This window comes from Palaemon carinicauda, chromosome 15, assembly GCF_036898095.1.
Source record: "Palaemon carinicauda isolate YSFRI2023 chromosome 15, ASM3689809v2, whole genome shotgun sequence".
In the NCBI taxonomy this organism is placed as follows: Eukaryota; Metazoa; Arthropoda; class Malacostraca; order Decapoda; family Palaemonidae; genus Palaemon; species Palaemon carinicauda.
The window spans coordinates 16,024,641-16,036,902 of record NC_090739.1 but is presented as its reverse complement, the minus strand read 5'-3'; the positions used below and the strand labels follow the sequence as shown (position 1 = coordinate 16,036,902).

Genomic DNA, 12,262 nt, shown 5'->3' with positions numbered 1-12,262 from the left:
TATATATATATATATATATATATATGTGTGTGTGTGTGTCTGTGTGTGTTTTGTATGTGTTTTCATTTATATATTCAAAAGGCAGGTAACTACAACTCTCGTGATCAAAACTAGCAATTTCAAATGAAATAAAAGTTCCTCTAACCAGGAATCTGTTGAATATTTTGCCTTAAACCAAAACCTTTTTCTTTGCTTTACCTCCTTCCGAAATGTATTGGTTCTCGATTCCTTGAGAAATGCATTGGATCACCTTTTAAGATTCGCTGGGGTTTCTCAGCGCTGATTCCATTTTCTCTCCTTTTTATCTTCTGTTTTTTGTACTGTTAAATAAAATGATTACGGATTCACTCAAACTAATGTATACGGTTGGATCTATAATTGTTTTTATTAAAGAATAATATCTTATAGTGGAAAATACTGGTCCTGTATTTTTTGTTTTTGGTGAGAATTAAAACTTCTGTGGATGGTATTCATTCTTCTTTATTTTTCAGTATTTCCCCTTCTTCCTCTTCTTCTTCTTCCTCTTCTTCTTCTTCTTCTTTTTCTTCTTTTTCTTCTTCTTCTTCTTCTTCTTCTGATAACATTATCATTGATGTTGCTGTTTTTGGTGATGAATTAAAATTTTCCACAAACAACAAAACACCATTTATTTCTTCCTCTAAGACTAGTTGAAGTCGGATCCTCAGCATTATCAAAGGATGAGTATCAACTAAGATAAAGGAAAGAGTCACTTAAATGGATACTTTGGACAATTTGCACTTCTACTGAAATCTGTATTGGGTACTTGGAGTTTCTGATGACCCCACAGGAACACATTTGCTGGGTTTAGATTAATTTCCATTTTATGGTATTGATGAAGGTAAACAATTTAGGCTATAGCTGTGAGCTGGTAAATATATTTAATCTCTGAATTATCATTAGATTATATATATATATATATATATATATATACATATATATATATATATATATATATATATATATATATATATATATATATATATATATATATATACACGTGCAATTCATATTTGGTTTTAAAATTTTATTACGACATTTTTCCTTTTTTGATTTTTGTGATGTAACTTGTGAACCTAATTCGATTAAAGAATTCCTGGTTTAGTTCTGTAGAACATTTCCTTCATTTTAATCGTCTCAAGACTTCCACGGAATTTGCTCCTCTTAATAAAGTTTTTATTTTTTCCTTTAATGAGATTATCTGTTTTCGGAAGATATATTTTCAAATATATACATTTTTCCATTTAAGATAAGGTTTTATTCTTTTACTGACATTAGCTTTTTTTTTTCTTTTTCCAGGACATGGAAGTCAATTTACATATCTTATATACTTTCTTTGGTCTTTGGCTTTCGGATCTCGTTGCCACCCATTGCCTCAGTCACCGGACTTCTAAGGTCAGTTGAAAGTCTTTTAAGGATTGGTGTTCATGGAGGCATCAGTTCTGTATTTCACTATCAATCTTTAACCATTCGCTAGCATTTTTAGATACACTTTTTGGTGGATGACCGGCTTGAATATGTTTTGTTAAAACTTTTTTTATTTAAAAGTTAATTGTATTATAGATTAATTTTTATGTAAATACCTTATCAACGTAGATGACCTTAGCTTTTGTAATGACATTTAAGATGAAAGTCCTTGTAATGTCGTTCAACAGCTTTTTTTTTTATCCCGGATTTTAGCAGTATGAGGCATGGGTGGGGATGGTGGGGGATGGGGTTTGGGGAGAGGGGCTTGGGGGGTGGGTGGGGGTGGGGGTGGGGGGGAAGACTCCCTTCCGGCCCTCACGAAGAAACTGTCAACTTTTTGGTAATTGTTTACAACTTCAGGCTCTCCATTTACTCCAAAATAATGCAATCCTGCAGTTCCCATCTTCTTGCACAGTAAATAGGTGGTTATTTAAATTCTGGGAAAGCAATAATTAGCAAGATATGTTGAGGAAGGGGGAAGGGGTTATAAAAAGAAAATAGCTCGATTTCCTCACTAAAGGACTTGGAACTGACATGTCAACCAAACAGAATTCGTGATGCCAGCGGACATAAACAGAAGTTCGTGATGCCATCTTACATTTGATATACTGAATATTCAAAATATACTTAATCAAAAATTGAGTGATTACTCAAAAGTGTCAGAATTCTGTTTGGTTGACATGTCAGTTCCAAGTCGTTTAGTGAGGAAATTGGGCTACTTTCCTTTTGTAAACCCTTCCCTCCTCCTCAACATATCTTGCTAATTATTGCTTTCCCAGAATTTAACCCTGGATAGGTACGCTTCTCGGACACCCCTTTAAGGGTATACTCGGTCGCGCGCGACCCCGACTCCAAAAACAATTCAGGAAAAATTTAGTTATGCATCAATCTGTATTGTTTGACTTGCTAAAAATACTTCAAAGAATGCTAAAAACTACTGAAACTATAAATGATACCCATCTACAAAATAACTATTTATTGGAAATATATTAAAAATTTAAGTATACAAAAAAAAGACGACGTAAATATTCACAAAAAATAGAAATATACATATACACATAAATCCCTTTAGGGACACCTTCTTAGATGGCAAAGCAACAGCGTGTCATTGCTGGAAATGAGTTGGACCCATAGAAGTCAAGATCTGAAATGAGAAAAAAAGGGTAACTTTTTTTGGCCAAAAAAATTTGTCCAAATTTCATGAATTTTTTTGGGTACCCAAATGAAATAGGAAGAGGCTAATTTTTTTTTTTTTATAGAATAAACTCATATTATCCTAGAACAGAAATACATAATAAAATGTGCACTAAGATGTAATTTACTGTTATATCAGGGGCGAAATCTAAAGGTAATTTTTTGACGGCCTAGTTTCACAATGTAAATTTCTTATGAGAATCATTGTATCTCCTATAAAATATGATATTTATGCATTAGAATATACCAAAATATCACGAATTCTATACAGAACAAGAATATATAGAGATATGCCAACTTACCTTTCGGGTATGTCAACAAAATGGCCGCAGACCGCAACAACTCTTACAGCCCAATCTACTACTTGAAATGAAGAATGGGTATGTAAATATCAAGGTGTTATTTATTTTTTCTAATTATTAGTGGATTGGAATAAAACTGATATGATGGCTTTCTGGATGTTTGACAATTATTTTTATCATATAAAGTTTAAATTCTTTGAAATAAATTTTAGATAAAAAATGGGTGATATCTATTTTGTAAAGATTAAAATTTCCTTATTTATACAAACAAATAGTAAAAAAAGAAAGTTTCATGATTTAACCTAGCTATAACTATCAGGTACAGTTCAGATACAAGACAGTTTGAAGCTATAGACAAACAGGCTTCCTGCTCCTCAAACAAGTGGTGTTTGTCATGTGGTCAGTCTTAGGTGGGCAGTGTACCAACCGTATGTCACACAATTGTACATAATTCCTTTTGTATATATTATGCTTGTATCTGCGCTCTTCCCTCGCACTAAAAAGAACCTGAATGATCATGTCTCCGTTTTGCTCTGTAACATTGTCTGTCTCTCGAACAGGTCATGTCCTGTTGCCTTGAGGTTTTGTATATAAAGAAGCGTGTTCCTTAATAAACAACTCAGTCGTTTCCAATCTGCTTTTGAGTTCACACCCTTACTCGGCGCCGTCACATTGGTGACCCCAGAAGTCGACTCGCTTCCACTGCCTTCCACCCCCACCTCCCTCGCCCCTCCATCGTTGGTACTATGACGGAGGCAGACTCTACTCCGGCGGTTGGCACTGCGGCCGCCCCATTGAAACTTTCACCGTTCGCCCGCGGAGAAGCGTGTGCTTGGTTTCAACGCGCTGAAGTCCACTTTCGTATCAGGGGCGTGACTCGCTCAACCACCAAAGCGGATTATGTTCTCGCGGCGATACCCGAGGACACCTTCCCAGAAATATCCGACTGGCTTTGTGAACAAGGAGACACCCCAATAGCGTATGACGCCCTCAAATCATACCTTCTGCAGCAGTACTCACCGTTGCCAGCCGCCCGTATAGCAAAGCTTTTTCAGCTCTCGCAACAACCGTTGGGGGACCAAAGGGCTTCGCTTGCCCTCAGGGAAATGACCAGTATCGCTCGCCTTCAACCTGCCGCAGACGGCTCTCCTCGTGAGGTGAACCTACTCCGTGCCCTTTGGATACGCCGTTTACCTGAACCTGTGCGCACTGCCATACCCGATGTCGATAGTTTACCCATAAAGGACTTAATGACCAAAGCCGACGCCCTTATGGACAGCCACTTCAAGACCTCCATCAACGCCTCCACTCCTGACGACTAGGATGCCTATTCAACGACAACCGAAGCTGACATGAATGCCGTAGGACATACACGCCTACCCCGTGACGTGCCGAAGCGGCGACAAAGCCGCCCACCACCCACCAATCGCTCGCGCCCCAACGAACGACTTTTACAACCACTTACTACCTCCCATCCGCCGCAGTTTTGCTACTACCACTTCAGATTCGGGGCAACCGCGAAGAAATGTGCCAAAGATTGTCAGTGGCCAAAAAACGTGTAAGTAGGCCATCGCTTGTGGCGGTGGCCTCCCATGTTTCTAATCTTTTCTTTTTACAGGATGCAGGAACGGGCGTGCGATTTTTGGTAGACACAGGTGCTTGTCGTTCTCTTTTGCCAAGGAAACTCTTCAAGGCACAACGTAGTCTGTCTACATCTGCCGACGTCCGCTTGGTAGCTGCCAACGGAGAAGGCCCTATCAACTGCTGCGGCTCTCACTTTTCCTATCCCACACGCCCCTCTCCTTCTCTCCACCGATGCCAGCGACGTCGCTATTGGTGCAGTACTCGAGCAGGTGGTCAAAGGCTCGCCCCGCCCATTGGCCTTCTTCAGCAGAAAACTGTCCAAGGCAGAATCGGGTTATTCTACCTTTGATCGAGAATTGCTGGCGGTGCACTTGGCTGTCCGTCACTTTCGCCATTTTCTTAGAAGGTACGCCCTTCGTCATTCGCACAGACCACATGCCTCTGGTGCACGCCTTCACTCGACAGTCTGACGCCTGGTCCGCCCGTCAACGCCGACATCTCTCCGCCGTGGCTGAATACAATTGCACCCTCCAATACGTCCCTGGGAAAATGAATCCCGTTGCCGATGCCCTGTCAAGAAACACGTTGGCTGCCGTTCACCTGGGATTGGATTACAACGCCCTGGCTGAAGCCCAACGACAGGATCCAGAGTATCAAGCTTGTAGGACATCCTGCACGTCCCTCCGTTGGGAGGATTTTCCCCTCGAAGACTCCAACACCACCCTCCTCTGTGACGTCAGTACTGGTAGACCACGACCTTGGATTCCTGCTCCCATGCGCCGACAGGTGTTTGATTTCATCCACGGCCTTTCACATCCCTCGTGCCGTTCTACTGCACAGCTGCTGAAGGCAAAGTTCATTTGGCACGGCATTTCTAAGGATGCTAAGGATTGGGTTCGCGCCTGTACTTCTTGCCAAACTTCCAAAGTACATCGACACACGGATTCAGGAGTGGGCACCTTTCCTCAACCTCAGCGTCGTTTCGCACACATTCACGTCGACGTTGTAGGCCCCCTACCCACATCACAAGGACATCGTTACCTGTTTACCGTCATCGACCGCTCCACTCGTTGGCCTGAAGCCATTCCCATGGAAACTGCAACGTCCGCCTCATGTACATCTGCCTTACTCTCTGGATGGATTTCAAGATTCGGTATCCCTGAGCATATTACTTCTGACAGGGGAACCACTTTCACCTCTCAATTATGGACGTCATTAGCGAATCTCCTGGGCATCACCCTACATCAGACAACGGCCTACAACCCCGCTGCCAATGGAATGGTTGAACGTTTTCATCGCACCCTCAAAGCAGCTTTGATGTCCCGCTGCAAGGATTGCAACTGGTTTACTCAGCTTCCCTGGGTCCTCCTTGGACTAAGGACCACTCCTAAAGACGCCCTCGACGTCTCGGCAGCCGAAATGGTGTATGGCGACCCGTTGGTCGTCCCTGCCGAATTTTTTCCTTCTACAACCTCCTCCGACGATCTCCAGCGCATACGTCACGTCGTGGGAAAATTTACTCCGTGCCACCAGACTTACAAGCCCCCAGCGAAGCATCACATACCAACGGACTTGCACTCTGCAACGCACGTCTTCCTGCGCAACGACACCAGCAAGCCACCACTAACGCCCCCTTACACGGGCCCTTTCCTTGTGATCCGACGCAGTCCGAAAGCATTCCTCCTCAACATTCGGGGTAAAGAAGACTGGGTCTCCATTGATCGTCTAAAACCTGCTTATCTTCTGCCAGATGACCCGCCTACAGTTCGCCTCTCTAGATCAGGGCGCCCTATTTAACATGTACAGTATGTCATTTTTAGGGGGGGAGCCATGTACCAACCGTATGTCACACAATTGTACATAATTCCTTTTGTATATATTATGCTTGTATCTGCGCTCTTCCCTCGCACTAAAAAGAACCTGAATGATCATGTCTCCGTTTTGCTCTGTAACATTGTCTGTCTCTCGAACAGGTCATGTCCTGTTGCCTTGAGGTTTTGTATATAAAGAAGCGTGTTCCTTAATAAACAACTCAGTCGTTTCCAATCTGCCTTTGAGTTCACACCCTTACTCGGCGCCGTCACAGCAGCTATGACAGTGAGTCCTTTCAGGAAGCTTGATGTGACCAACTCAAATTGATATAATACTTACAGCAAGAGAAAATAGAATTAGTAACTAATAAAAGTAAAAGGATATCAAATAGCAAATCGGTAGCCAATCAAAGTAAAATTAAATCAAAATAAGAAACTGCTGACCAATAAAAAGTAAAATAATATCAAATTATTATATATACATAAACTATGATCTATAATAATAATGATGATAATAATAATAATAATAATAATAATAAAACACTATATAAATCAATTTCAAGTACCTAATACACATAAGAAAAATATTGACAAATACGAAGGAGAAATTATCAGAGAAATAAATATCAAACACATGAGGGTCAAGCTCCATATTATCATCAACATCTCTTTTTAACTCCATTAGAAGTGTGTTGATGACATCCATGCCGAGGGAATACTGCCTGCTGGCCATTATTGAAGATAAATTCAAAATAAATAGAAAAAAATCAGAAATTTGCAAAAAATAAAAATAATTCAGAAATTAGCATTTGAGGGAAAATGGACCTCATGGCAATATATGGCATCTAAGCCAAAACTAATGTCATGCAAGTGGTAGACACACCATCCACCCACACTTTCCAACTATAAAGAACCAAACAAGTATCAACACTGTTCGACAATTTATAATTATGTAATAACTTTGCTGTTTGATCACTTACCCCTATAAAGGTATTTCAGGGTCGAGGTCGACCCCTGGGGTGGTTAAAACACGGGGAAGGAGGGAAGTTAGACGAAAATTAATCCTAAAGCAGACAATGGCATGTAGACTAGTCACCCCTTGCAGGTCGATCACTTCCATATTCGAGACAGCTGATGATTTATGGGGAAAAAACAGGTTTTGAACATGCTGTAGGGGTCGCGTACGACCCAGCATACCTGTCCAGGGTATAACCACCTAATTACTGTGCAAGAAGATGAGAACTGCAGGATTGCATTATTTTGGAGTAAATTGAGAGCGTGGTGTTGGAAACAATTAGCAATCTTTTTATTTTTATATTTTTAAAATTATGATTTTTTCCGTATGTTGTTTTTTTTTTTTTTTTTGTCTGTCTGTTTGTCCCAAAACACTTCACATCAATCACTTTAGTCCTGGTAAATGTTCCCAGCGGATCTTACCTACCCAGCTCTAGCCTGTAAGACGAGGCACTTTTCTCCAAATTGTTATTTACCAACACAATTGAAAACGGCGTCTAATGTTCGAGATTAGAATCTTCTAAATGATTAGCCAAGTTCACTTGGCTGTAGCATTATAGGGTCGATACCAATCCTACCAAAGTCGATTAGTGAATCATTGATTATAAATGATTAGCTTATTCCCTTTAGTGCTCTGCATGTTTTGTGAAACCGGTTCTGTTGATCAGATAAAATCTGCAGAATCACTTGATCCGAGAAAGATCTCTCTCTCTCTCTCTCTCTCTCTCTCTCTCTCTCTCTCTCTCTCTCTCTCTACTGACGTGTGTATGTATATATGTACGACAGTTGTGAAATTTACCAAAGTCAAAGTTTTAAATTACATTTCGGTCCAGTCAATCTTATCAACGCGTCAAGTGTGATGACTCAGACCTGGAACTTTTTTTTCTACTTATGCGATTTCAGCTTTTGGAAGGATTTCGTTATGTATGTTGAAGTAACTGAACATTTGTGCAGGATGTATATGAAAACAGTTGAGCAGAAATGTTCCACTTGCCTTTCTTTTTCTAATCCACCTTTTTATATTAATTTCTCTCTCTCTCTCTCTCTCTCTCTCTCTCTCTCTCTCTCTCTCTCTCTCTCTCTCTCTCTCTCTCTCTCTCTCTCTCTCTGTATATATATGTGTATATATATATATATGTATATATATATATATATATATATATATATATATATTATATATATATATATATATATATATATATATATATATATATATATTAACATACATTTATTCATTTATTAATATCCTGTGTATCTTTTCACGCACATTAGTTTAGAGATAGTTGTGAATGAAGAAGAATTGGGATAACCTTTGATATTGGGACAGTTAGAGATAGTTGTGAATGAAGAAGAATTGGGATAACCTTTGATATTGTGACAGTTGTGCTGATGCTCTGCTAAGGACATACCACCTAACTCTTGTTCCAGTACTTGCACTGAAGGAGATAGCTTTTATTCCCTGTTCAATACAGCTTTTAGAAGATTTGACATCTAAGATATCTTGCTGTAATGGTTCAATTTATAATGATTGTTAGAAATAAAGAAATTATTTCTTTTAGAAATTAGGTCCTAAAGGTAGAGTTCTTATGATGTTACCGATAACAACGTAAGAGAAAAAAACTCTAAAATGGTTGAATTAAGCGTGTGAAGAATTTAGCATTGATACAATCAACTTTGTATTCAGCGGACAATCCATAGCTTTCTGAAACCATTTGATGATAACGTTTTAAAGTGCAATGAAATTGCAAAACTGGGGTCATCCGCGCTAAGACCAAATTGGTTTTTCTGAAGGCAAAATTGGAATGAAAGTAAAATGTTTAATCCGGACTCTAACTATACAAGGAACGGAGTGATTGTCTGGTTTTGGAAATCGCTGTTCTGTCCAGTTCTGAAAGTTTCAGATTTGAGACCGTTGCGAAAAGACAAATCATGTGTTTGACTGTGTTGAAAACAGTTGTAGATGTTGTCAGCTTTAGAATGAATTCTCAATATTAAGTTGTAACATTCGTTGATGACGCTCCAAGAGATTTCAAATGACAATATTTTAAATACTGACTGTGATAAGTATCAGGATCATTACTCATTACCTTCGAATTATATTTAATATGCATTTCGAACCTATGGCACTGAGGTATCACTATAAATCAATAGATTTGAATTAGTTAAAGTATAAGTATCACCACAGTAAATTTCAAACTTGCCAAAACCTTCTTAGGTTTTCAAAGTACCACAGGATTGTAAATTCATACTGTCGTCTATTTCCTTTCATAAATATGGTTTATTTCTAAGAAATTCACCCACGATATGTATTGAAATATTGATTTGATATATGGAAAAAATGTCTCTCAATAACTATTACAATTTACTGTAATAAACAGTAAGTAATGAGAGCAATTGCATGGAATTTAAAATTTCCAAAGACCTATTTCATAACAAAAGATTCAGCACAGGAAAAGCAAAATTGACGGAAGCAGCTAAAATTATACTCATATTTTTGTTCATTCAAAACATGTCTTGTTCATGTTGGATGTGGTGCAACTGAGATAGAACATGGAAGAATCTGATGTTGAAACAACGAAGGAAAACAGGATGCAGGAAAAAGGCACAAGATATAAATTGTCTGTTCAGTCACCATCATGACGAATGTTGCACCTCTGTTCTTTCTGCAAAACCAGCAAATAGAAATAGGGATTTATGAGAGAGAGAGAGAGAGAGAGAGAGAGAGAGAGAGAGAAGAGAGAGAGAGAGAGAGAGAGAGAGAGAGAGAGCCGGGAATTCAGATTTTGGTTACCGTTTTATTTTGACAGTAACTGTGTTTGGTCCACTGCAGAAAGGTGTTGTCAACATTGACACATTTGCTGAAGTTACATATACAATATTTTATTGATTTTTACGCTATTTGGAGTCTGGATAATTCTACATCAGTGATGTTACAAACGATGGCTTGTACCGTTTATCAGTCGTTGTTAGTATAAGAATTTACCAAAATTGAAAAATTCTTAATTTTCATATGCTCTTTTAAAAAGACCTTCAGATTTTGTAGATTTAATTCAATTGACTATGACTTTCTTTTCATTCTAGGCCTTGTCGCCACTCTATTATCTTTCCATGTAGATAACACCGTACTTCATGATTTCGAAATACTCCATGTTTTACAGCTAGACTTCATAATTCCATGTTTTTTTTTTTTCTCCCGAAAGCTGAAACAACTCATACGCTGTCAAGGAGTTATGCATATTTTTGCAAGGGTTTGCATATTATCAGAGGTAATGGTTTTCGATGTTTTGTTTTTGTGATACCGCTCTTGGTATACCATCCATTGTGGATGTCAGAAGCCTATCTGTTGTTGGTTCTTGAGAAGGAAGTAAAGATTAGTTTTCCTATTACAATGTTATTTATGACTCATCCCATCATCGGAACCGTCCGCCTGAATATCCTCTTTAAAAAAATCAGTGACACCTTTGTTGACCTATGCAGTACATGGGAGTTGGTTGAATGTGGACGGCCAGAACACGGTAGGTTAGCAATTCCTGTAGCTACTTCCTCAGAGGGAATGGGATTTAATAGCATAATCGAATGCTACCATGTATATAAAACACACACACACACACACACACACACACATATATATATATATATATATACGTGTGTATATATGTGTATATATATATGTATATATATATATGTATATATGTATATACATTTATATATATATATATATATATATATACATATAAACATGCATATATATATATATGTATATATATGTATATATATATGTGTATATATATGTATATATATATATATATATATATATATATATATGTGTGTGTGTGTGTGTGTGTGTATGCATACAGATATACATATATCATAAATCGATAGAAGTATATCGTCCATTCTGAATTGAAATGAAAAAAAAAATTAAAAAAAGCTATCGAGTTGTTAAAAGTTGAGTATCGCTTTGTCCTCCATTGGAAAAAATAATCCAGCGCTGAATTACAAAGTGCAGAAATAAAAATTCTGCTGTGTCATCATTAAAAATGTAAATTCGAAACGTGGTACATTATCGACGGAAAACAGAAAAAAATATCTGAAATAAAAAGCGGAATTCAAATGACAGTTCTTTGGGGATGGATTCGGTCGGTTCTCAAAAGCAGAGGAATCCAAACTTATGTATCTTACTTGGAATACTTATAATCTTTCAGTCAATTGGAGGTGACTGTTAGATGCAGTCGTGAATGGAGCAGAGTCGAAGTAATAGCGGTACGTTATATGTGTGTGTGTATATATATATATATATATATATATATATATACTGTGTATATATATATATATATATATATAATTATATATATATATATATATATATATATATATATATATATATATATATATAGAGAGAGAGAGAGAGAGAGAGAGAGAGAGAGAGAGAGAGAGATATGCCAGTTGCTCAATTTGCTGACATTGCTGTTGAGAAATTGCGTGTTCCAGTCGCTTCATTTGCAGACTTTGCAGTTGAGGAAATATTTGTCCCAGTTGCGCAATTTCCAGACTTTCGTGTAGAGGAATTGCTTGTTCCAGTTGCTTCGTTTCCAGACTTTCGTGTTGATGAATTGCTTGTTCCAGTTGCTTCGTTTCCAGACTTTCGTGTCGATGAATTGCGTATGCCAGTTGTTCAATTTGCAGACATTGCTGTTGAGGAATTGCGTGTTCCAGTTGCTTCATTTGCAGACTTTGCTGTTGAGGAATTGTTTGTCCCAGTTGCGCAATTTCCAAACTTTCGTGTAGAGGAATTGCTTGTTCCAGTTGCTCCATTTCCAGACTTTCGTGTTGAGGAATCGCTTGTTCCAGTTTCTCCATTTCAAGGCTTTC

At 38.2% G+C, this 12,262-nt stretch overlaps 1 protein-coding gene across 1 annotated transcript; it reads right to left on the bottom strand.

Annotated features, from left to right (window-relative positions):
• Positions 1 to 470: 470 nt before the first annotated feature.
• Positions 471 to 12,250, bottom strand: LOC137653887 (involucrin-like). The gene is made up of 2 exons (XM_068387514.1): positions 11,854 to 12,250; positions 471 to 709 (listed from the first exon to the last, which is right to left on the bottom strand). Exons 1-2 carry the CDS (start codon positions 12,248 to 12,250, stop codon positions 471 to 473), a joined length of 636 nt encoding a protein of 211 aa, XP_068243615.1.
• Positions 12,251 to 12,262: the final 12 nt, after the last annotated feature.